Source organism: Hakea prostrata, unplaced genomic scaffold (assembly GCF_041222555.1).
Source record: "Hakea prostrata isolate BN-2017 unplaced genomic scaffold, UWA_Hpros_2 contig_55, whole genome shotgun sequence".
NCBI lineage: Eukaryota > Viridiplantae > Streptophyta > Magnoliopsida > Proteales > Proteaceae > Hakea > Hakea prostrata.
Genome location: NW_028291174.1, coordinates 132,561 through 157,873, shown reverse-complemented (window position 1 = coordinate 157,873; position 25,313 = coordinate 132,561). Strand labels below are relative to the sequence as shown.

At 38.6% G+C, this 25,313-nt stretch overlaps 1 protein-coding gene across 1 annotated transcript in view; it reads right to left on the bottom strand.

The window, feature by feature from the left end:
* LOC148999059 (putative RNA-dependent RNA polymerase 5) overlaps window positions 1-25,313 on the bottom strand; it is a 110,981-nt gene that overhangs the window by 48,691 nt on the left and 36,977 nt on the right. The window contains exons 6-11 of the mRNA XM_089141498.1: window positions 18,687-18,885; window positions 18,517-18,604; window positions 18,255-18,398; window positions 11,123-11,188; window positions 10,909-10,980; window positions 7,221-7,324 (exon numbers count right to left, since the gene is read on the bottom strand). Coding sequence (XP_088997624.1) covers window positions 7,221-7,324; window positions 10,909-10,980; window positions 11,123-11,188; window positions 18,255-18,398; window positions 18,517-18,604; window positions 18,687-18,885 — 673 coding nt within the window. The remainder of the gene's footprint in view (window positions 1-7,220; window positions 7,325-10,908; window positions 10,981-11,122; window positions 11,189-18,254; window positions 18,399-18,516; window positions 18,605-18,686; window positions 18,886-25,313) is intronic.

Genomic DNA, 25,313 nt, shown 5'->3' with positions numbered 1-25,313 from the left:
ATCCCAGATATACATATATATTGATCTCTTCGCTATGTATCCCAGATACATAGACCACCTGTGTCCCAGACACTAACATTCACAAGTCATACTGGCAAAATGGGTTGTGCAACCGGTAATATATCTGCATGCGTGAGCCCCAAACTAGAAATCTTCCCAGAAGGCCAGAATAGCACATCACTCAAAGAAACAAATCAAATAATCATTAGTATAACACAATGTCCTAGGTTTATTCAAACTCACCAGACTAAAGGTATCTCGATCCCTCTGAGAGATATCGATCCCTCTAAGAGATCACCTTCTTGTCCTTAAAATGTTCACTACTGTAACACATACAGTTGGCGCCAGCAAACACTTTTTAAGGTGCAGTTCAATCAAACATTTCCTTTCGTCCCAGACCATCACTACACTTAGGATTAACTCTTTCCCAGTAGTGCCCCTTTAGGTCGAATCTATCATGACCATAGGTAACACCTCAAAGTAGCCACATCAACCCTTCGTTTCATGATGTCATCAAAAGTCATTAAGAACACTAATGGACCATAAAGTCCAAGACTCACACAATGAGAGGAGCAGGGATCCATCCTCTCATTTCCAATGATCGCTAAGCACACATAGTATGATATACATGCTATGGTGGAGCATTTTATATACAATAGAACGTACGTCCATCTCAACACCATACAGGTCTTAGTCTAGTCGCAACCTCTTGCGCCTAACCCGAGTTTCTTTATTGTCGCCACCCTAGCGCCACATAAAGTACTCGCACTTGGCTCCTATAGGCAACATGAATAGTAGGAACATTCATGTCGATTCTCTTCACAATAGAGAAACTCATCTTGATTCTAAATCAAGGCGACATCATGATTATGAATTGACCTACACAAAGTCATTCATAATCCGTCTCATCTTTGCTCGCCTCCAAGGCGCCAAAGGCGAATGCTCGTCTGAGTGAGCCATTCTCTTGCTTATTGACATATCTCGTTTTATGCTAGAAGAACACAATCACACAGAAAGTGAATAAAATAAATGCTGGAATGAACTCATATTACTCAATAATAAGAAAGTTTCAGTACAAAAGTAAGTCACAATCTATGCAAGCCCAAGGATTTTACATGAGAAATAAAAACATCCTTGGCTATAGGTTTGGTAAGAGGGTCAACTACCATCTGACTAGTAGATATGTGCTTAAGTACAACTTTCTTCCTTGATATAATGTCTCTAACAAGGTGATATCTCAACTGTATATGTTTGGTCTTCCCATAATACTTGGGGTCCTTGACATAGCTAAGAGTTGTCGTACTATCACAGTAGACAAGGGCAGCCTCTTTGGATGTCATCACAATTCCGGTATGTCGAAGGAATCTCCTCAACCAAATAGCCTCTTGAACCGCAGCTGAGCATGCCACATACTCTGCTACCATGGTCGAGAGGGATATACAAGTCTGCTTCTTGCTACACCACGAAATGGCCCCGCCATTCAGCAAGAAAGCATATCCAGAGGTTGATTTGCGCTCATCAATGTCTCCAGCTCAGTCGGCGTCGCTATAGCTAACCAACCACAAATCCGATCCTTGGTAACACAGCATGTAGTTACTCGTTCCTCTGAGGTATGCCAATATCCTCTTGACTACTTTCTAGTGCTCTATGCCTGGGTTTGATTGGTACCAACTAACCAAACCCACTGCATAACAAATATCCGGCCTAGTACACATCATAGCGTACATAAGGCTACCCACTGCACTGGAATATAGAACTCTTTCCATCTTGGTTTTCTCCTCTGGAGTCTTAGGACCCATATCAAGGCTCAAATGCAAACCCTTCTCCACTGGAGTATCAATTGGTTTGCAGTTGTGCATCTGGTATCTCGTCAAGACATTGTCAATATAGGTCTCCTGAGATAAACTCAGTAATCTCTTTTGCCTATTTCTGACAATCTTGACACCAAGCACATAGCTTGCTTCACCCATGTCCTTCATGTCAAATACGGAGGACAACCATTTCTGAATGGTTTCCAATAGTTCCTTGCTATTACTAGCCAGAAGTATGTCATCTACATACAGTGTCAGAATGACATAATTACTATCAGATCTATTGGTGTAAACACAATGGTCTTCCTCAAGCATGGAAAAACCATTTTCCATCATAGCTTGGTGGAAGCACACATTCCACTATCTAGATGCTTGCTTTAAACCATATATGGACTTCTTAAGCTTGCACACTTTGCGCTTAAGTCCATTAGCTTCAAAGCCTTGAGGTTGATCCATATAGATCTCTTCCTCAAGTTTTCCATTGAGAAAAACAGTTTTTACATCCATCTGATAAAGCTCCAAGTCCAACTGAGCAACAATGGCTAGTATGAGGCGGATTGAGGCAAACCTAATCACAGGGGAACAAGTTTCCTCATAATCAACGCCCTCTCGTTGAGTGTAGCCCTTAACCACTAAACGAGCCTTGAATCTCTCAATAGATCCATCCGCCTTTCTCTTGATTTTGAGAACCCACATGTTCCCAATTGCCTTTCGGCTCGGCGGCAAGTCAACCAAGTCCCAAACATGATTAACTTTCATCAACTCCAACTCTTCCTCTATTGCTTTCAACCATTCCTTTAAGCTTCCTGCACGCTCTTCGGTTCATGCTCATCAACTGAAGTCATCTCATAGTCGATCTCTTCAAGAGTTACCATGTAGGCTTCATCCTCTATGTCGAAACGTCGACGAGGAACTAGCCCGCGCCCACTACGGCGCAAGTGCATGTCAAATTGCTCACCTTCTGAGGTAGCTATCAAATCTGCACTCTCACTCCCACTAGGATCTTCTGGATGAACCCCAGGTTCATTATCCTGAATCTGAATCCCTGGAGTGACAAGACCATTATCTTGTATCTCAAAGAATTCTGATGATTCTTTGTTAACTCCTGAAAGAGATAGAAAATCATTCTCCAAGAATGTTGCATCCCTAGACTCAAGTTTCGTTCTCCTCTCACTCTCATCTAGTCCAATGAAGACATGGCCCTTTGAGGGTTCAGAATATCTCACAAAGATACACTTTTTTTCCTCTAGGTCTAAGCTTTCCATATTGGTGAGAAGTAGAGTGAACATATGCTGCACATCCCCATACGCGCAAGTAACTCAAATCTGGCTTCCTTCCGGTCCACAACTCATATGGTGTGGAAGGAACCGATTTGGTTGGAACTCTGTTGAGGATATAGGCCACAGTCAGCAAAGCATCTCCCCAATAAGAGATGGGTAGATTTTCCTGCGCCATCATGGATCTCACCATGTCTAGCAAGGTTCTATTCCTCCTCTCAACAACCCCATTTTGTTTTGGAGTCCCTGGAATAGTAAGTTGTCTAGATATCCCCTTTTCATCACACAACCCTTTGAACATATCGGAGAGATACTCTCTACCTCTATCTGTTTTAAGAGTTTTAATCCTTTTATCTAACTGATTCTCAACTAAGCTCATGAATTTCTTAAAACATTCTAGAGCTTCTGACTTATGAAAAATTAGATAAATGTGACCATACCATGTATAGTCATCTATGAATGTGATGAAATAAGCCTGTCCTTTTCTAGTATGCACATTCATGGGTCCACACACATCTGAATGGATAAGTTCTAAAGGAAAAGAGGTTGTCAAAGCCTTTTTAAATGGTTTTCTAGTTGCTTTTCCTGCTAGACATGACTCACAGGTTGGCAAATCAAATAGTGAACCTTGGCCTAAAAGACCTTCTTTTGCCAACCTATTCATCCTATCTAAGCCAATATGTCCTAGTCTAGCATGCCACAAATTAGAATCAATACACACAGTATTTTGGCAAACAAAAGCATTACTAAGATTAAATAAATTATCAATTGTATCCAATACAATAAAACCATTCTGAAAAAAACCATAACCATAAACTGTATCACCTAGATACAAAACCAAATAATTGTTTTCAAATACAACTCTAAAACCATATCTCATAAACCACTATTGTTTCTCTTCCCACCTCTGTTACTTTGTCTAGACCGCTGAGGTTGAGCTTTCTCCCTCTTGCGCTTAGAGCCTGCACCTTTACTAGTGCTAGCTTCAGCGGCAAGTACTTCAGTGTGAGGGACATCGGCCAACATCCGATCCTCCTCTAGCTCAAAGTGCTTGGCAGCCTGATCAAAAGTCTTAACCCCATCAGCATGAGTCAAGAAAATCTTCATATGCTCCCAAGTCTTAGGCAATGATTTGATGACTGCAAAGACTTACTCCTCATCAATCTTTTGGCGCCCACATGCACTCAACTCACTAATCATGTTGGACATGATGGTTATATGCTGACTCATGGTGTGACCCCTGGCGCATCATATAACCATCAAATGTGAGTCTGAGCTAGCGGCCTCTTGTGGTGGAAGTCCCACCGTACTAGAACTTCATAGCCTCCCACAAAGACTTTGCAGTCCTATGCTTCTCAAATCAAAGCATCAAGTCATCCCTCATAGAGCTTAGGATACTAATCCTAGCTACCAGGTTTTTCCTCTTCTAGGCATTGTAAAGCTTAAGGTCCCTGCAATACTGTGCAATGGTACCTTCCTCAGGTGGGGACATGGTCTAGTTTATGGTTTCCAGCATGTTCTGCTCTTCTAGGAGATACTGGCACCTTTCGGTGCCGAGGTCATAATTTCACTCATTCAATTTATCTCCTTTCGCGAAGTCAGCAACAATGCTCTTGGTAGTAGCCATTTGTTCTAGAGACATTACATACAAGGATGAGTTCAACTATTCTAGCATAAAACACAACTCAAGCAATAGCAAATCACAAGCATAATCAACCTATGGGATAAGCATTTAAACTAAAAGAAATGCTAAAAAACATTCAATTAAATTCTCATGCAAACCCACATAGACTTATATACTAGTATCATTATGTGTAAGAAACATGATTAATAGACCCATAATTAAAAACCGTTTTAATAAAATAAAACGTTCAATCATGTTTATGCTATGAGGTGGTTCATATAGAACGATTCTACCTCACTAGCTCCCACTAAGCCCCATTAGGCCCTTAATGCCCAAACATCACACAGATTGTCGGGCCATTGGTGTCCAATAAGTTAGAAACACATTCTGAACTGGACGGACCAATAAAAAAAACTTTCTCCCATATGGAGTGTCGTCTGCCCAGAACGTCGTCCATCTGCCTTTTATGACCAGACGGTCGCGGGCTACTATGATGATCCATAGTGTCAAACCATTAGACGATTGATCGTTTGGTAAAAAGGTCGACCGTCTGGTCCACTGTGACTAAACAGTGTCATTTTTTTCAATTTTTTCTTGAACGAAATTTTTCAAAAAACGGAAAAACACGTTTTTTTCTTCAAAAATTCATCCAAAAACACATGAAAAAATCCAATAATAAATATTAAACAAAAATAATTATCATAGATTATCAATTCATGCAAAATTTCATTAGGGAAATTCCTAAGGATCCTCCCACTCGGATCCGAACCAAAACATAAGGGTTTCTAAAAACCCTATCAATTTCCCATAGGTTCCTGTTAAACATCAGGTTCTCCTTGGGTTACCTTAAACCCTTGATCCTCCCATTGGATCCATACAGTTAAAATAAACAATGGGGAGGAACAAAGAACCGTGGGAACCTTAAGCTCTGATGCTAATGTAGGTTATACTCCATGTAATTTTCAATTCCATAATTGATAGGGGAAAGATCCTCACCTGGATTCGCTTTCCCAAATATGAAGTATCTGCAATGGAAGTAAATCTGGATCCACGTTCTCGTTCCACCACCAAAGCTCTACCGGGGTGATTCAACAATCACTAGGAAAGAGAATAATTTCCACAACCCAAATGCCGTGGAATAATGGAATAAAGATCTAAAGCAAGGAAAGGAATGAACTCCAAGCCTACGATTCTAGGAAAGAGAGAGAGATATGGGAGCCGCCATTTCTGGAAAACTTACGTAATGCAATCACACTCAATTATGCGGTGGTTACCAAAATATATAACCCTATTTTGTAACTGCCCTAATAGTGAGTTTCCAATATTGCCCTTGGGCATATAATTAAATTAATAATTATAAAATCCCAACATAAACATATGGATCTTGTTGCTTATTCTGACACAGACTGAGTTTGGACAGTTAATAATTATTGCTCAATCACGGGTCATTGGATGTTTGTTGGAGGAAATCTAGTTACATGATGAAGTAACAAAACAAACTAAAATCGCCAGATCTAGACTACCGAAGACTACAAAGCCGCTCATACTACAGTACAGTTGATGTGGCTCAGGTCTCTTCTTGTGATAGGTTTATTAGGGGCAATGCCTATGAAAATGTCATGTGACAACCAAGCAGTAATGAATATTGCTAGCAGTCCTGCTTATCATCAATGGACCAAGCACATTGAAGTGAATTCTCATTTTGCTCAACATGTTCTAAAAATGTTTGTTAAGACTCCATTTATTTCTTCTTCAAATCAACTAGAAAATATGTTTATTAAGTCATTATTTTTTCGTATGTTCTGCACTTGTTTTGACAAGCTAAGCATAAGTGACCCACATTCTCTAGCTTGAGTGGGAGTGCTTGAAACTACGGGTATTTTGGTCTCTTAAATTTAGGTTCTCGAGTTATCCTGTCATTAATTTTCTGCCATGTCCTTTCATTGTAATTTGCATTAATTAAGGGTGTTATGGGTAATATAAAACCTCTAACAACCAAATCTTATTGTTTTGGTGGTTTACAATATAAAATATAGATGCGGCCTGCGATAGTGTTATCATCTATAACAGGCTACTCTCTCTAAAGTCTTGATGCATCCACTCTCTTCACATCTCCTTTCTTCTTATATTTTTCTTTCTTTTCCCTTGGTTTATCAAGTGATTCTGGTTTGCCTAAGTCCAGTACAAGGAGAAACATATGGTTGGATAAAAGACAAATTATAAAATATGGCAGACCAAATGGCACACTACCTATCCGATGTTTAGGATATATAGCCTAGAACTAAAACCACACCATCCCCAATGCATAAGGCCAGCATAACACCAATTGCAATACACTATTAGCTTCAAAGAAAAGGTAAATGTTGAATAAAGGCAGAAGATTTACAATTAGAAACCAAGCTTACGATTGTTGGCACCATATACATAAATCAACCTTCCAACATGTGTTGTTATATAAACTAACTCAAAATATACCTGAATACTAAATCCTTCAGAAATGTATATTACCTTGTTGAAACAACTTCCAATGCACTGACAGTTGGAATGTTCAGTTCTTTATCTTTATACACTTTTTTCATTGAGTATCGTACCTGAATTGTTCTAGGAGGGAGCTGCATAATAGGGGAAAATGTGAATAATAAATAAGGCATCATAACCAAATTGAAGAAGAATAAAACAATGTCATCGAAACTAAGAAAATTTTCAGAACCACCCCCGGAATTACAACCTAAATTGATGCCACCCCAAAACAAATCAAATATCATTCAGACCCCTCTTCTCAACATCAACAGTATTATAAGTCCATTTTACAATATTACCCTCAGTTATGTAACCCTGGTTTACAAGGCCAGAAGAAGGATCTTTTCTAAGAGTGCAGCAGGCACTTCAGGATTGACTACCTTGCTGTTTGGGGTCAAAACTCAAAGGACAGAGAGCTTTTAGGTTGATAATCCTACTGCTAATGTCTGAAACTAGGGTACAGCAGCCAATCCTTCTAATAATCTCTCAATAGGGCACTTAGGGTTGGGAACCTTGCCGTTCAAACAAGAATATTAATGAACAGCAATAAGACTCCACTCAATACACTCTGAAAATACCCAGAAAGTCCTGCGGCTAGGGTTAGTTTAAGCTCCAAGTGTTGGGTATTGAAGGGGAAGGTCAAGGGTCATGTTTAAGATAAGATTAGGTTTGCAAATTTAAAACAAATTTTCTGTTTTTAACAGTCTGCAATTTTTCCAAGTAGAATTAGGTCTCCTGATACGTTTATAACTCTTGGTTAGGGTTAGGGTTCGGGTCGGAGGTTGGGATGCTAGTCCCAAAAGGGTTTAGGACTTGGATTAAGAGTTGAGAAGATATTGGGTTTCTAATGGAATTAGAGTTTTAGGGCTTCAATGAAGAAGTGCAGGAAAATTCTGCAACTTCAAAAGAGAGGCTGTAGTTGAGTTTAGAAGTAGGTAAAAGGGGAGAAGAGGGGTGAAATCATAGGGGAGGGTCAATAGGGAGAAGGAGTGCAGGATACATGTGATATCCCCCAGGATCTGAACACGAAACCCTATTTGCAGCCCTAAAGACCCCTAGATGAGGTTGTGGCCCATTCAGTCAGAGACCATGGGATTAGAATCCAAACCCAAGGATTTGAATGGTGGAGCTCAAGGTTCTGAAGTCGTGTCATTGAAAGATAGAAGGAAAAGCTAACACCCAAACGAAATGGGATGATGGATTGTAAGCTTTCGGAAGTTGAGTTTGGATGATAACCAAGTCCAGGTATCAATTTGGAGTCTTCCAAAGGTTTCCTCTCATGTTTGGAACTACCGCAGACCATTCAGCCCTCTACTCACTAACAAGAGGGGGGCGGTTGGTACTAGGTGGTCGGTTGGCAACCAACCTCCTAGGGGACCCAGTTGGTTGGGAAATTTTTGAGAAAATAGGTATTTTCGTCCCTTGAGACGCTAATTAGTGATTTAAACCCTAATCTCTAAGTTGATTCCCTCACTAAGTGGCTGAGAGTTCTAAGAAAGTCCAAGAAGAGTTTTGGATGAAGGAAACCACCATCTTGTTGTTTCATTAATTCGTGGGTGTTGGGATATGCTTTTGTGTCAAAATTCATCCAATGAGATCAGCCTAAAGCACCCTAGGGTTCGAGGAAGGATGGTGTTTAATCCGGACTAGCTTTCTGTTTAGCAACAGGGGCAATCAATCGGGGGTGGTTTATTGCCAACCGACTACCCAGTCAACAAGCAACCATCCACCTAGGTTGCTATCATGGACTAAGCTCTGTTTCAGGCCAAAATTGTTTCCAACGTAACCAACATGTTCAAAGGAGTTTGTGGATGACTTTTGGCATCTCTTTCATGAAGTTAGAAATTCAATTCAAGTTTTTGGAATGCTATCAAGGTGAGGGGAATGGATGCTAGACCTATGGTTTACTATTCTAATATTTCAATATCTTCTGAATTCATGATTGTGACAGGCTGGATTGTTCTGTAATGTTGTTTAGGACATGCATGCATGGTTGCAAGGTGAGGCGATGCAGGGCAAGGAAAACAAAGTTGACACCAGGTGGCCTAGACGCCTAGGCAGACACTTTGATAACCATGCATCCATGCATTGGGGACATGATGGATGGATGTTTATTTATTGTTTATATTGTCTCTACTTGTATAATGGTATACAGGGATGGGCTATCTTATCTTGCATTCATATTATCCTATATGAAGGGTAAGCCCCTACTTCTGACACTTCATACATCTGACATAATCATATTGGTGCATATATGTCTGTCTATAGATGCATGATTAGGATGTTTTTGACATGTTACCACCCTTTCGATAGGGGTATTGAAGTCAGACAACCAGTGGTGGTGGTAGGTGAATTCTAGGTGCCCAACAAACGATTGAGAGCCATGAAGAGACACAAAGTACTACTGGCATGCCATTCACGGTGCAGGTTGTATAGAATATGAGGTTGCGCTCATTAACGCCTAACAGACAGTTGAGAGCCATACAGGGACACAGAATGCTCTAAGTATATCATATCTGGACAGACTATAACGTTGCGAGGTGTTCATCCAACAAAAAGTCGGGAGCCGTGAGGATCAACATTCCTAGAATTGAAAAGATATCAAACCAACAAAGCGGTAGACTTGAAGACTAGTATTGTTTCCATGAGTAACATGACAAGTAGAAGACCATTGCATGGCTCGATTTTTCCCTAGCACACGACAGTCTCAGACCAATGATGGCTAGGTATTTCCATGCCTCATTTTTTCTCAACATGAGTTGAATTTTTAAAAAAAAAATTGGTTCATTGTTTTGCTCCTTCAAGTTTAAATCTAGATGAAGATTCATTCATTGATGGCGTCATTGGTAGGGACATTCAATTACCCCCAAAGAAAAGGAGAAAGACTTTCTTCCAAAGGATTTTTGTCTTCGTAAAAAATTTATCTTGCTTACATTATCACTTAACTATGATTTACTACTGCCAGGGGGTGTGACTGAAATTTCAATTTATTTTGGAGTGGCAATAATTTTTAGGGGATAATTTAGGTGGCACTGAAAATTTCCTTAAGAACTAAACTCAACCACTATGCAGTATTCAAAATTAAGAATAATCTAGTGTTGTACTATAAGGAACCAGCACCCAATATAGCAAATAATTTCACATATGTACTTCAAAAACATGCCGGACAATGATAGCTTTCACCAATGGCATAATGATATAGCTTTCAAACTTTTTTGTAAACCCTTATACCTGGATTATAGAATTTTTGGGATAGGAAAGAAACCAAAAGAAGGTTACCAGCCACTGCAGGGTATGAGGAGGTCAGGAGGGTATAGTCATAATATATAAAGTTGTAATCATAATTTAAATATGATAGATATTAAAATTTTCAAAAATAAAGGGGGGGAAGGAAAAACCCCTAAAGGCAGAATTTTAAAGATGATTAACAAAGCAAAAGGAGGCAATGAAAAAAAGTTGTTACAGAAAGGGAGTTCATGAAAATAATGAGAAAAATAAGGGATGCAATCTCCAGCTTTCTGTATGCATATGACAATTGGACTCTGAAAAGTGTTTCAATCAGAGTTTTGAGTTTTATTACGGCATGGTATGCTATTTCCTGACGTGCAATATTATGCAAAAGGCAATAAAATCACATAAAGCACTTTGACATTTCCTTTGATGTGTAAGTGCTTACATTTTTATTCACGAGAAGAGTTCCTTTCGCAGCTGAACCACCGTTGTATAAACGGACCTGCATTAGCAGAGGCTACAAGACCACAGGGGAAAAAACAACTGTCAACATTGGGAAGCAGAAAAACGCGAAACTGCTTAACAAAAATTTGGGTTGGGGAGTAGGGTTGATGGGGGAACACTCTAAGCAGCAAAATTTTTATTATCATATGTTATACCGGTTCCTCAATATTAGATTTTGACAGTCCCAATAACTGCTCAAGCTCACTCAGTCCTATAGTTCCCTACATCCAAGAGGCAAAAAGAACATTTATTTAGAGAGAAAAAAGAAACATATATATGCATTATAAAAAATTAAAAAAATTAAAAAAGAATGAAACATATAGGCAGGTTAAACACACTTAAAAAATGATGTCACAGTTCTTTAATCATTATTTGCTAGTAAGAAATAGATCCACATAAACCAAGCATCTCAAGGAAAAGAAAAAGCCCAAAGAAAACTCCATGGATCCATGAGAATAAATAGCTCCATGTTTTACATAAGAAACTGTACAAATGAGACACCAAGAGCATAACAAAGATTTTGCACTAGGTATTTACATGACAACAAAAATAAGGCTTGTCCCAACTAAATGCGGTCGGCTACATGGATTCCTACCTTCCAATCAGATCTGTTTGAGGCCCTACTAGATGCATGGTCTAAGCTATGCATATCCTTACTCACCATTTCTCTTAAGGCTTTCTTAAGTCTGCCCCTAGCTCTTCTAATTCCTTCAATTTGGATTAAATCGCTTCTCCGTATAAAGGCATTTACAAGCCTCAATTGAACATGGTCATGCCACCTCAAACAACTTTCTCGTAGCTTACCATTTATAAAAGCGACCCCTAGACCAGCTCTAATATGATATTCCTTATCTTATAGGATGCTTCTTACTACATTGAGTTGATCTATATGATGCTTTTTAACAGCCCAACACCCTGCACCATACATCATACCTGATCATATGACGGTCCTATAGGATTTTCCTTTTAAGCTCAATCACGTAAAACCCCAGATGCACCACTCCACTTCATCCACCTTATTTTAAAACTTTGGGAAGCATCATCCTCTATATCACCTTTTTTACTTATGGTTGAGCCAAGGTACCTAAAATAATCGCTTTGTGGAATCTCATTCTCATCAAGTTTCACCACCTCATCATCCGCCCAATCATGACCAAAGTACAACTACACAATCTATCTTTGATCTAATTAGTTTAAAGCCTTTTGATCCCAAAGTTTCTCTCCGTGATTCTAACTTTGTATTAATCCCTACTTGTATCTCATCTATCAAAACAATATCTTCAGCAAAAAAACATACACCAAGGAACCACATATTGAATGTCTTTGGTTGATACATCCATTAGAAAATAAGCTTTAATGAATCAAATCAGTGCTGGAAGAAGGAGGAGAACAAAGGAGAAGATGAGAGAAGAACCACACAAAGGCCTGCGATTCTAGCAAAGTAAAACTAGAATCACAGGCTTCCTTTATTTATAGAACTTGAGAGACAAGAAACTTGTCCTCTAAAAGGGAACTAAAAGAGTACAATCATGGACAAAATCCTCTAGTCTTCTAAGTCCTAAAATCTATCCAAAATAGAAACTACATAAAAGGAAAGTTCTAAAATTAGTAACTAACAAAAATTGCAATATTGTGAAGCATGTAGAGGACCTTGTCTATGTGCACTATAATATGAGACTAAAGGAGGATCATATTAGAAAGACCATGGATGGATAAAGAAAGTAACATGATCGAGTTGGCTCACATCTTTGAGGTGGAGGATGATGATGAGAACCCATTACTTGAGTGGATCAAGAATAGAGGAGAGCCGTGGCTAGATAAGGAGGGAGGTCATCCCAATAGACATGTTGCTAAGTAGATGGGGGATGATGGGGATGACTTCTTGGCCAATGAGGGGATTGCACATGCAGCGCCTGCCCGTCCATTCTTGCCACACCGCGGTGCATCCACCCAGAGTGAGGATTTGATTGTGTGGTTGGACTGCGAGGATGATGCAACTCATGCATATCCCCCCACAATGATGATGATGATAATGATGGTGATGATGGTGACGATGGAGGTGATGGGTGATGATGGAGGTGATGAAGGGGATGAAGGGGATGATGATGATGATGATGATGATGGACCTCATGATCAGAATTCGGCTAATCCTACAGTGAGACCACCACCAGTTAAGAGTTAGGGATGGGGAGGACCACCAAGATTCACGGGTGAGAGTCACTTCACACATGTCACAGTATTCAGAGAATGGTGGAGCTGCATCTTGAGGTCATGCTTCTTCAATATATATTAAGAAGGGGAAGGGGAAGGGAAAATGCATGGACATGGCACGGAGGGAACATCGTTAGATGGGTCTTACCATCCAATTGATGTGAGAAGCCTGGTGGGCTCTATAGGATCCATGAGCTTAGATGATTCCAGAGGCTCCACTACTAAAAGATCAAAGGTGGTATAGACCCGCTTCCCAGTCACAAAATACTGCTATTGGAAGTATTGGTTCTACTTCTGGTTCTAGTTATGGACCTTATGGTGTCCCTCCCGGCAATTAGAGTCAAACACTAATGGGACCTTGTGGTTATGGACCTTATGGAGTCCCTCCCAACTACCAGGATTCTACTTCATGGTCACATACATTTGTAGAGTAAATTTTCAACATTGAGCCACAGCCACCAGCCCCTCCATCAAGACTTCCCTATCCGGATTATGTATTCCATTTCCCACCAATCTTAGCCATGTGGATGAGGTGACATAAAGAGCTGCAATTTTCGACTACCTCGACAACCATATGGTCCATATGTCATGGGATATGTATTGTGCTTGATATGGGAAGTAGAGCATACAAGGACACTTGTATTAGACCTAGCACAATAACAATATAGCAATTTTGTTCATTTTTTTGTCTACTTGTCTATGTAATTGAAACTTGAAAGTTTGAAACTTTGTAATACAACTGGTACTTCTCGATTCTTGTCATATGTTAGTATACTTGAATGTTAACCTTTCATTAGATTTTTTTGGTAAAATGCTAGTTTCATTGTGTTTATCATGCTCTAAATAGGTAGCAAACAAGAATTCAGATCATCTGGAGGTTAAATAAGGGTCGAAAGTTATAAATTAAAAAAAAAAAAAAAAAAAAGGACTAGGTTTCAACTGAAATTTCTGTTGGAACCTCGATATTTCGGTTTTTGGCCAAGTCAAAACCAGCCCCGAAACCAAAATCTCAATCCTTGGTAGACAGAAGAAGAAGAAAGAGAGAAATTGAGGGAGAAGAAGAGAGAATAATTGAAGACTAGGGCTGGGTGATAGAATCTATGTATCCCACCGTATCTGCAAGCATATATTTATAATAAACTGATATAGGATTACAAAAGGAAACTCAAACTCAAATATAACTGTTAACACTTACCTAATTAAACCTAAACCTTAGTAGGAAACTCACTTAGACTAGGACACTAATAACCATAGACCCACTAAGGAAACCACTAACACCAAAGATCCAAGCCAATAAGTAAGTTACATCATATTATCTATAACACTCCCCCCTCAAGCTACAATTTAGATAAAGAAAGCTTCAGCTTGAACAAATAAGAATAAACTAGAATGGCGGCACCAGTCTTGAACTGTGTAGCAATCAAACACCAACACGCTCACATCAACACCCCAATCCATGTCTACACATCAACTAACAAGAAAATCAAACACCTTTCCAAATGAAGGTCTCAAAAAGCAATTGCATCGTCAATAGAAAACTCCATCCAATGTAGCACCAAACAGCTAGAAATACACCAATTTAGCACCCTAATGGCTACATAAAATTCATAAAATTGCAATCCAATGCGTGCACGAAAAATCCCATAAAAATGCAACTCCCATGGCTACACTAAAAATTGGATAAAAGAGTAGCTTTAGTAATTACACAAAAGCCTATCCCAAAGACGGCCAACAATCAGACTGACTCCTGAGTCCATTAAAATCCAAAACAAGTTTCTTAAGTCGACATCTTCAATCTCCCCCTCATGTGTATCATTACACATGACCAAAAGCAACTAATAAATAATAATTACCTCAAATTTCTTGATAGAAGATCCCATAAATAAAATCCCAATGTCTTTAACGACAAATAAAATCCCAAACTAACGAGAATAGCAAATAAAGGAAAGGAACGACAATTCTATAGATATCACAAAATTAAAACAGGAAAGGCATGAATGTAATTAGAGAAATCCCCCAAAAGGAAACACAAACAAAAGCCAAAGACTGAACTTGGAAGCTTAAATTTAAGGAAGCACTATCGAAACCAATCCTAATTAAACATGGAAACAAATAATGATGGAAACACAAAATAAAGCAAGCCTAGGAATTAGGGAACTGAATCAGAAACCAAAATCAGAAAACCGAACCAAAATACAGAATCAGGAGCAGAACCAAAAAATAGAATCAAGAACAAAACCAGAAAATAGAATCAGAAAATGAAAAAGGAATTGAACCAGAATTGACCCCAAAAATTAAATCAGAAATTGAACCAAGAACTGGACCCAACAACTGGACCAAAATTGAACCCAACATTGAACCAAAAAACCATCAATTATCACTAACACCCAATCGATTCCTTCTTAGGTTTCGTAAAGGAAGATACACCTCAAAACACAATGCACAGCGTTAAGGAGATACACAATATGAAGGAGACAAAGATTCAAACAATTGACACAGTCACACAATTCTTTCATGCAGTCAACTCTCCCAAAGCTTCCTCATTCTTCTAGACCTGAACGGCATTTTTTCCCTTTTTAAGAACAGTGTTTCAGATTTGATCCTATCAATCAAATCACCAAGATAGAAAATCGGCTAGATGACTAGATCATATGGTGGCATCCCAAGGCTCAGCCAGAACGAGTAGAAAGGCAAAGTCGGATACTTCAATAGGAGTGATCGCAAAGTACGAAACATACAAACTTCGAAACACAAATTGCAGAATAAATCTGCAAAAGAGTTTCAAGAAATTCAAGAGACTCAGAACTCGATCGCAGCTTGGTGCTTCAAGAAGTGCGATTGCGGATCTGAAATAGCAGAATGCAAATCACAGATCGTAAAATCACAACAAGAGGTTGTAGATCTGAACTCAAAAAGCAAACAGTAGATCACAACAAGATATTGTAGATTTAAATCTCCCACTACTTTCCTCCCCCCCCCCTTTTTTCCTTTCCCTCTTTAATCAATCAAAACAATTGTCGCTCTCTAACGATCTCTATACCCAGATCAACTTGCTCCTTTTTTATTTTTTTGTTTTCACCAAAGAAGCTTGACAAAATCTTTATGGGAACTCTAGTTCATCTTCTTTATTGAACTAGAGTCTCATTCTTCAAACTAGAAACCTAAATGACTCTCAAACTAGTAATAGATTATGGCTCTGATACCATGTAAACAATAGCAACATCTGTAACAAACACTAGGTAGGGAGAAGAAGAAAGAGAGATATTGAGGGAGAAGAAAAGAAAATAATTAGAGAACAAGGTCGGGCAATAGAATATACATATTCTACAGTACTGGCAAGCATATATTTATAGTAAACTAAAGTAGGATTACAAAAGGAAACTCAAGCTCAAATATAACCCTTAACACTTACAGAATTAAACATAAACCTTTTTAGGAAACTCACTTTTAGACTATGACATTAATAACCATGGACCCAATAAGGAAGCCACCAACACCAAAGACCCAAACCAATAAGGAAACAACAATAGGGATTAAATCAAGGTTTAAAGTATCCCATGATACCATACAATACTAGCCGATATGTATCCGTATTAACTCAACCGATACGATACATCTCGATACGTCTCTCCATTGAGTTACACTAAAATACACTAGCCAGAGCGATACAATACTCGATATAGGACGATACATCTCTTAAAATCACTTGATTGATACGATACTCGATACCGATACTTTAAACCTTAGATTAAATTATATAAGGGCATTTGCAAGACTCTATTGGACATGGTTGGGCCACTTCAAACGACTTTCTCGTAGCTTATCATTTATTGAAGCGACTCCTAGACCAACTCTAATATAATCATTCCTTATCTTAACATAGTTGTCACAGCAACAAGGCAATGCGATGCGGTTTAAGCCAACTGAGGTAGTGAGGCAACAAGGCGCCCACTACCTTCGCCGGAGCATATGAGAAAGCCGGCTGGCTTTCGTCTCACAAGATGAGGCATCATGCCTCAGTGTTTAGTAGAATTATAACACCACCACCCCCCCCCCCGAAAAGAAAAAAAGAAGGTCGACAGACTCGACAATAATAACAAAGTTGGAGAGTGTATTGTCGAGTGACAAGACTTGAGACTACCGCTGCAATTCCAAAGTTCCAAACATCAAATCCAATTCTCGGGGTTAAAACTTGAAAATAAAAAAAATAAAAAATTGCCGGAGAGAAATAGGCCGACACTTAACCTAGCCTTAGAATAGGAGTGCCGAAAAGGATCGGAGACTACAGCAATAGCCGCTGCAAGTTGCCATTGTAAGTTGCCACTCGAGAGGTTTGAGAGGTTTCGCGATTTGGTGTTGCAAATAGTTCAAATTAATTGGTTATGTTTTTTCGAAATATAATATTTTGATCCCCATGTAGCATTGGTGCAAAGGTAAGCATATTTCCAATAGGATTTTTCAAATCAAAATCTAGTGGCTTAGTGTCACGTCTTTTGGGATTTTAAAAAATAAAAATAAAAAAGGTGGATGCCTTGACCCTCAAGGCGTCCGAGGTACTTGAGGTGACACCTTGGACCCAAGGCAACCGCCTTATGGAGCTCCCATAAGGCGAGGGTCGCCGCACCACTTCCAGGGGAGCTTGGACGCCGAGACAACACCTTAACAACTATGTATCTTATCCTCTCCAATTTTTCCATTCATCCATCTTAGCATCGTCATTCCTACTACATTGAATTTATCTATATGATGCCTCTTAACAGCCCAACACCCTACACCATACAGCATAGTTGATCGTACAGCAATCCTATAGAATTTTCCTTTGAGCTTTAAGGAATACATTGATCACACATAACCCCAGACGCACCTCTCCACTTCATCTACCTTGTTTTAATTCTTCGGGAAACATCATCCTCTACATCACCTCCATTACTTATGATTGAGCCAAGGTACCTAAAATAAAATAGGTTCCCAACTTTAATCCATGTATGGATCCAATTGCAAGCTGACAGTTTACACTGTTAATGCATTTTTTTGGAAAGATTACTTGCAAAAATTAAAAATGCCAAGATAACAGACCTTAGTGTTTACATGATTCAGGAAACTCCCTCTGAATAAATTCCTTGGACATTTCAAAGCCAAGTCTTCAGAAATAAAACCAGTTCCATCAGTATGTACAACAGGCTTCCCGCCTTCATCAGGGACAGCATCCCCATTTTCATCCTAGCAAATGAAAATACTGTTGAGTCAATTGACAGATAACACCCAGCAGAAGAGAAAAAACCTATACATCATTAGCTAAATTACCATATGGAGAAGAAAAAGATGCAAAAGGCCATACCCGGCAAGGTACATCTTCAATTTCTTGAATATTCAAGGATGCAAAGTCTAAATCAAGCGTGATTGTTTTCGATAAGATAAGGGAGAACCTGCACTTCAAATTGTGGCGATGGTTTAACACAACATGAGTAGCAATGGCAGACATTAATGGAAGTGTACAGAAAAACCTACCTCTTCATATAAGCCACTAGACTGTCGACTTTATGAACATGCATAAACACACAACGTGCATCATGTATGGATTTACTACATAAAGGATATGGTCTTGTTCTGTCTATGAAGGCATTGGACTCCATACGAACAAAAAAACACTTCACTTGACATGATGTTGGATCCTTTTTCTTTTTCTCTTTCCCTCCATCCTTGAAAACTGTAAGAAAATATACAATCAGATCAATAAGACTTCATGTTTATGTACTCCCACCAGCCTATTACTGAGGAAAGTTTGAAGAATGGAATCTCAGACACAATCCATGTAGCTAATCCCATTTATTTGAAATAAGCCAAGTTTAGTAAACAGGAGTTTATCATAATATATATTTAAAAAAAAAAAATGGAATGCACACTACGCATAATGTTAAGAAAATATCATGTTATCACAAGTGTGCCCAACATTAAATGGTGTCAAAATGGGCAAACCCAGTGCAGAAGGCTCCCGCATAAGCAGAGTCCATGGCAAAACTTTCCTATGCAGCCTTCCCCCAGCAATTTTTGCTGAGATGCTGTTTCAACGCCTTGACCTCAAGCTACAACTGTGGTCCACCGACAAGGCTACAAAGGGCATCAACATGAACTTAGTTTACTTTTAGAAGCAACAAGGGAAAATTGAAATTCGATGAAATGAAGAAACAGAAGTACAAGAAGTTGATCACAGGACTGACAGAAAACATCACTTAATTAGAAAAAAGCTCTCTCCTCCCATATCTTCTGTATCAATTCTAGTTTCATTTGTCTTGTTTACATTCTTTATGAAATGTGGTATCAGGCTCATCCTGTAACAACACCAAAATCATCGACTTCTTCTCTCTATCAGAACAGCTCAGGACAATTTCTTAGATCAGCTTATCCTTTGGGTTTTGAGAGTCTATTTGAGGCTTCACCCTATAATATGCTTCTGAATTAATACAAAGTATCAAACAGTATTGATCAAGTATAATTTCCAGGTTTAGCAAAAGCTCATAACTGGATCAACATATAAGTCTAGTACAGTGCCTCTTTTGTTGATTAGAATCAATGATGAAAAGCTTAGCCAGATCTTATGGTCAGATATGCTGATATAGAAAAATTGGTAATGAACCAGATTAGCTCAAAACCAATCAAGTCAGGAGTCGACTGACTGATCAGAAATAGAATTTGTTTAAGATATGCATGAATTTTCAACTTCAATGGTAAGCAAATTATGTGGGGTCCACCATATATTGGATTTTTTTTTTTCTTCCTTAGCTCCTATTTATTAAATTAAGATATTACTTTCCATTTTCTGCACTTTCTATTTTTATGTAGCTTGACTAGCAAGCAACACTTAGGCTGCATTTGTTTGCAAAGGTGGTGTGGGAAAAAAGGGGTGGGAAAAAAAAACATGTGGGTCCCATGTGTAGTGGGGTGAGGGAGAAGGAAAGGAAAGGAAAGGGTTTTGTGGAAAAGTGATAGTGGTGGGTCCCACTTTTTACTTTTCCCAACTTTCCCACAAAGTCCCACCAAATATGTGGGGTTTTAAAATGGCTTGGGGTGGGAAAGTTGGGCTGCCACATCACCAGACAAGTTTCCTTGATTCAAGGAAATTTGTCTCTCACTTTTCCACCCCAATCAACCAAACAATCTGCCATTTTGGGATTTAAGGGAAAAGTAAGAAATCTACACTTTTTTCAAGAATTTCCCCACCCCTTTTTTCCCACCCTACGTCCTTTATTCCAGCAAACAAACGCAGCCTTAGAGAGATTTGCTTCCTTTCCTTCTTGTTACTTGGGTATCAAGCAAGCCTATTTTAGAACAGCAATATTTGAAGATCTTGCAACCAGAATTAGGAATATTTTGAAGATCTCTCTAATCTGGAAAGTTTTCAATAATAAATACACTGTTGAGGGGGAGACCTACATCTAGCACAACTCCTCATTCCCACCTCCATCTCTTCTTCCTCTCAACCACTTCTTCTCTCTTCCTTCAGCTATTTATTATACCTAGTTACTTTAATTTTAATTCTATTTCATGATTTTAGAGCAGTGACTACACATCAAGGAAGAAAATTCGACCGAAACAGAATTTCTGACATTGCAAAAGGCCGAAATTTCGATGCTTCAGTCGACATTTCGGTCGAAACTGGACACTTTTTCTAGAAATTGGAACTTCAATTTTGGGCCTCATGGAATCAAAATGATTTCAATTCTTGCATACTACCTAGTATTTTGCACACACACACACACACACACAAAAAAAAAAAAAAAAAAAAAAAAAAAAAACCATTTAAAATTTATCATTCAAGTATACTAACAAATGACTAGCTCCGACAAGTGCAAATTGTATTGCATACAAGCATAGAATCATCAACATACATGAATTGTTTGGTAGAACAGTTACATATACAACACGTCAACAAAATAAAATGACCGACTAGATCAAGTGATGGTGTCTCACATATATTAAGTTGACACCGATATATCATATCATATATACATAAAATAAAAATACATAATTTTAGAAAATAATTATTAAAATCAGAAAATGAAAAAATGGTAGCAAATAATAAAAACATAAGTTAAACAAAACACAATCATATATCATAGTCCTAGGCTAAACATATATTAATTTCAAGGCAATACACGATCATTTAAGGCATGGACAAAACAAAAATAAAAAAGGGGAAGTTTGGAACTGTTGGGTATGGCTCATGCTTCACATTCTATTGTTGCCGGAGTTTCCTTTGTAGTTGTTGTGGCTTAGGAGGTGTTTGGAGGCAAAAAATGAGCAAAAGAGGTGTTTGAAGGCAAAAGAATCGTGGAAATTATGTGAAAATGGGATAGAAATCAACGAAAACTAAGGAAAACAAGTTGGAATACTAAAATGGTTGAAATTCGGTCGAGATGATTGAAATTTCGGTCGAAACCTCCGAAATGGTCGAAATCTCCGAAATTTCAGTTGAAATTTGACACTTTTCCAAAATAATTGGAATTTCGTTTCGTTTTTGAAAAATACAGACATTTCAACCAAAATTCCGACAATTTCAGTTGAATTTTCTTCTATGCTACAGATCATGTTCTGAAATTTTGAACATTGCCGGTTCGTTTCAAGGTTTTCTTGTTTGTGGTGAAACCCAAGTTCATATAAGAAGAAGAAAGAGGTTTCTAATGAAGATTGATGAATCTACATGATGGATTGCAACTGACATTGATTCATCTTGCTGCTGCTAGTGCTATCAATTTGCTACTATAGTCTGAAAGTAAATCCGCCACTGACCTGCGATTGGATTCTTCTTCTAATATATGCTCTTCCTCGGGAATTTTTTTCCCCTCTTGTTGCTGGTTGCTGCCACTTAATGAAACTGCTGTTTGAAAGCTTTGCTCTACCCCTTGCAAGTGTTGCTTGAACCAACTTTGGAGCATTGCTCATGGCATGATTTTTTTTACTATAGTACTACTTGTGGCTACTTTGTTTCACAGTAATTCGGTAACCAGCAAGCCCATATCTTATTGTCCTCTTATCTGTTGTTCCTTTAGATCTTGTTCCATTACTGAGCTACCTATTTTTATTCCTATTACCAAGCTGGTTTCATATAAAGAAGACTATTTTGCTGGTTGTGCTTTCTGTATGCCTCTGGGTTTGGAATATACTGCTAATATAGCTGAGTATGCCCTGTTCTGTTGTTTTTATCTCTTGTGAGCCTTTGGATTTGAAATATACCACTACAACAAACCAGCTTTTGACATACACTGCTGATATAGTCTTGGTTTTACAATATATTGCTGGGTATTGAATTTGTGTGAGTGGTACTTACAGATACATTGCTAGTACAGTGTTTGTTCTAAGTTATATTGCTGAGATATACTTCTGTACTGCCGATGCACTCCCTGTTCGAGCTATATTCAGTGGCTGAATAGAAGCCTAGTAATGGCTGAGATGATGATGGAACAGTGAAGGCAAACTGCAAGCGCTAACAAAGGAGAATCCTTCTAATGTAACCCCGGGTCTGGGCCATTCTTTAGGATCGTCTCAATTAGAACCATCAGTACAATTAGGGTTAAATCTCACTTTTTCAGGCCTGAACTTAGTCAATTCTCAATGGGCAGCAGCTGTCAAGGGTCAAATATACCCTGCGGTTGTAGGTCTAGGGTTTATGTTTGAGGGCTTCTAGCATTTAAGGAGGATTTAGGGTTGATCACTTGATTGGGTAGGGAATAAGTTTCGGCCAGCAGGGTTAGGGCTTGGAAAATAGAAAATTAAATTTGACTATGTGGATTATCAGTTTCACATTTCGATGTCCAAAGTGAAGCACTAAGGAGGATGAAACTCAGCAAGACACATGGTCCTGATGAAATCCCAATAGAAATATGGAAGAGCTTAGGAACCCATGGACTAGTTTGGTTGACTAAGTTGTTTAATAAGATTATGAGCATAGGGAAAATGCCAGATGAATGGAGGAGAAGCATCGTGGTTCCAATTTAGAAAAATAAAGGAGATATTCAAAGTTATAATACTATAGGGGCATTAAACTAATGAGCCATACTACAAAATTATGGGAGAGTAAAGAAGTGTTAATTTGGCAAGTACTAGAGAAAAGAAGTGTTGCAAGTAAATATGTAAACACAATTAAGGATATGTATGATGGTTCGGTGACCAGTGTAAGAACAGTGGGGGGACAAAATAATAAATTCCCAATTACAATTAGGCTACATCAAGGATCAACTTTAAGCCCATATTTATTTGCACTTGTAATGGATGAATTAACCAAAGACATTCAAGATGAGGTCCTCCTGGTGTATTCTTTTTGCTGATGATATTGTGTTGATAGATGAGACTCAAGAGTGGATTAATACCAAATTAAAATCATGGAGAGCAGCTTTGGAATCAAGAGGATTTAAACTAAGTAGGACGAAGACAAAATATCTAGTTTGTAACTAAGTCATGATCGAACAGACGATGAGATGGTGATACTTGACGATAAGGAGATTCCTCAAAGTGATTGTTTTAGGTACCTAGGTTCAATCATAAATAAAAGAGTTGATATAGAGGATGATGTTTCCCAAAGAATTAATATAGGGTGGATGAAAAGGAGAGGTGCGCCAGGGGTCTTGTGTGATCGGCGTATTCCATTAAAGTTTAAAGGAGAATTTTATAGGACTGTTGTTCGACCAGCTATAATGTACAGTGCAGAGTGTTGGGCTATTAAAAAGAATCATATATATAAACTCAGTGTAGCAGAAATGAAGATGCTAAGATGGACGAGTGGCAAACTAGGAAGGATAAGATAAGGAATGATCATATTAGAGTTGGTTTAGGAGTTGCTCCCATAAGTGATACGCTTTGAGAAAGTCGATTGAGGTGGCACGGCCACGTACAACGAAGACCTATATATTCCTATGTATGGAGAAGTAATATAATCCAAACTGAAGGGACTAGAAGAGCTAGGGGTAGACCTAAGATAACCTTAAGAGAAGTGGTGAAAAAGAATATGAATAGCTTAGGCCTTGTATCTAGCATGACCTCAAACAGAACTGATTGGAAGGCAAGAATCCATGTAGCCGACCCCATTTAGTTGGGACAAGGCTTATTGTTGTTTTATTGTTATTGTTGTGTCAAGGACTCTTTGGAGGTAGCTAAGTGTGAAATTCAGCCCAAACCCTAACCTGGACACCCTATCTGTTTTGGGTGAAGAAGGGTTTGTTTGATGTTTGACCTTGAAATTGGACCTTGAGTGCAGTGTTGTTATCTTTGGAAGGTCCTAGGAAGTCAAGTCAGACCTCTCCCTTAGTGTAGATCCGAAGACCCGAAGTGAAGGAAGAAGACTTTGTGGGCCATTTCAATTGAAGACATGGTGTTTAACCCAAAACCCATGGAAATTAATGATGGAATTCCCTTTTGGAAACCTTATCTATTTTGAAGTTGAACTGCATTTTGATGTTGAAGAGCTTGGTTGATGGACCTAAAGCCTAGTTGGACATGGTTTGAAGGCATCCCTCCATGCTAGGTAAATGGTTTGATGAGTTGTGAGAAGCCTATTCAAAAATATCGGGGTTTGGAGCTACAAAAACCTATTTTTGGGCAAGCTACCCAGGCAGGGGCAGTTTGGTAAAATTTTATTTTTTTAGGGTTTTGAAGCTCTATTTATTGGAATTTCGTGGTGATCAGCCCCATTATGTTCCTAAACCTCGGGAGAACGTGGGAAGGACCTCAGAACCTCCTCTTCGAAGCCAAAGAAGATCCCCAACCATCCGTTAGAGTTTCTCCGTCGAATCTTCTTCTGCAAGGTTAGTAATCGATCTGTTTCTTCTCTGATCTATTCTCTCTACTATTTCTTCTAGTGCCTTCTATTCCCTTTGATAGGTCTTAAGTTATTCCCATGACTTATCCTTCTATCTCTGCTGTTCTAGAGTGGATCTCCATACACTCTATAACCTTGTAAATTCTCCATATGATGATTTTGAAGGGAAATCAAGTGTGATCTTCATGATTTGTTAACCCTTATAATTGTTTCTGATTTCAAAGCATGTTAGATTTACTCCTTGGTTTATTCCTACAAAAGACTTATTGTTATTTGTTCCCCATAATTTTGGGAGAATCTCTTTTCCCTTTTCTCTTTGTGAATTT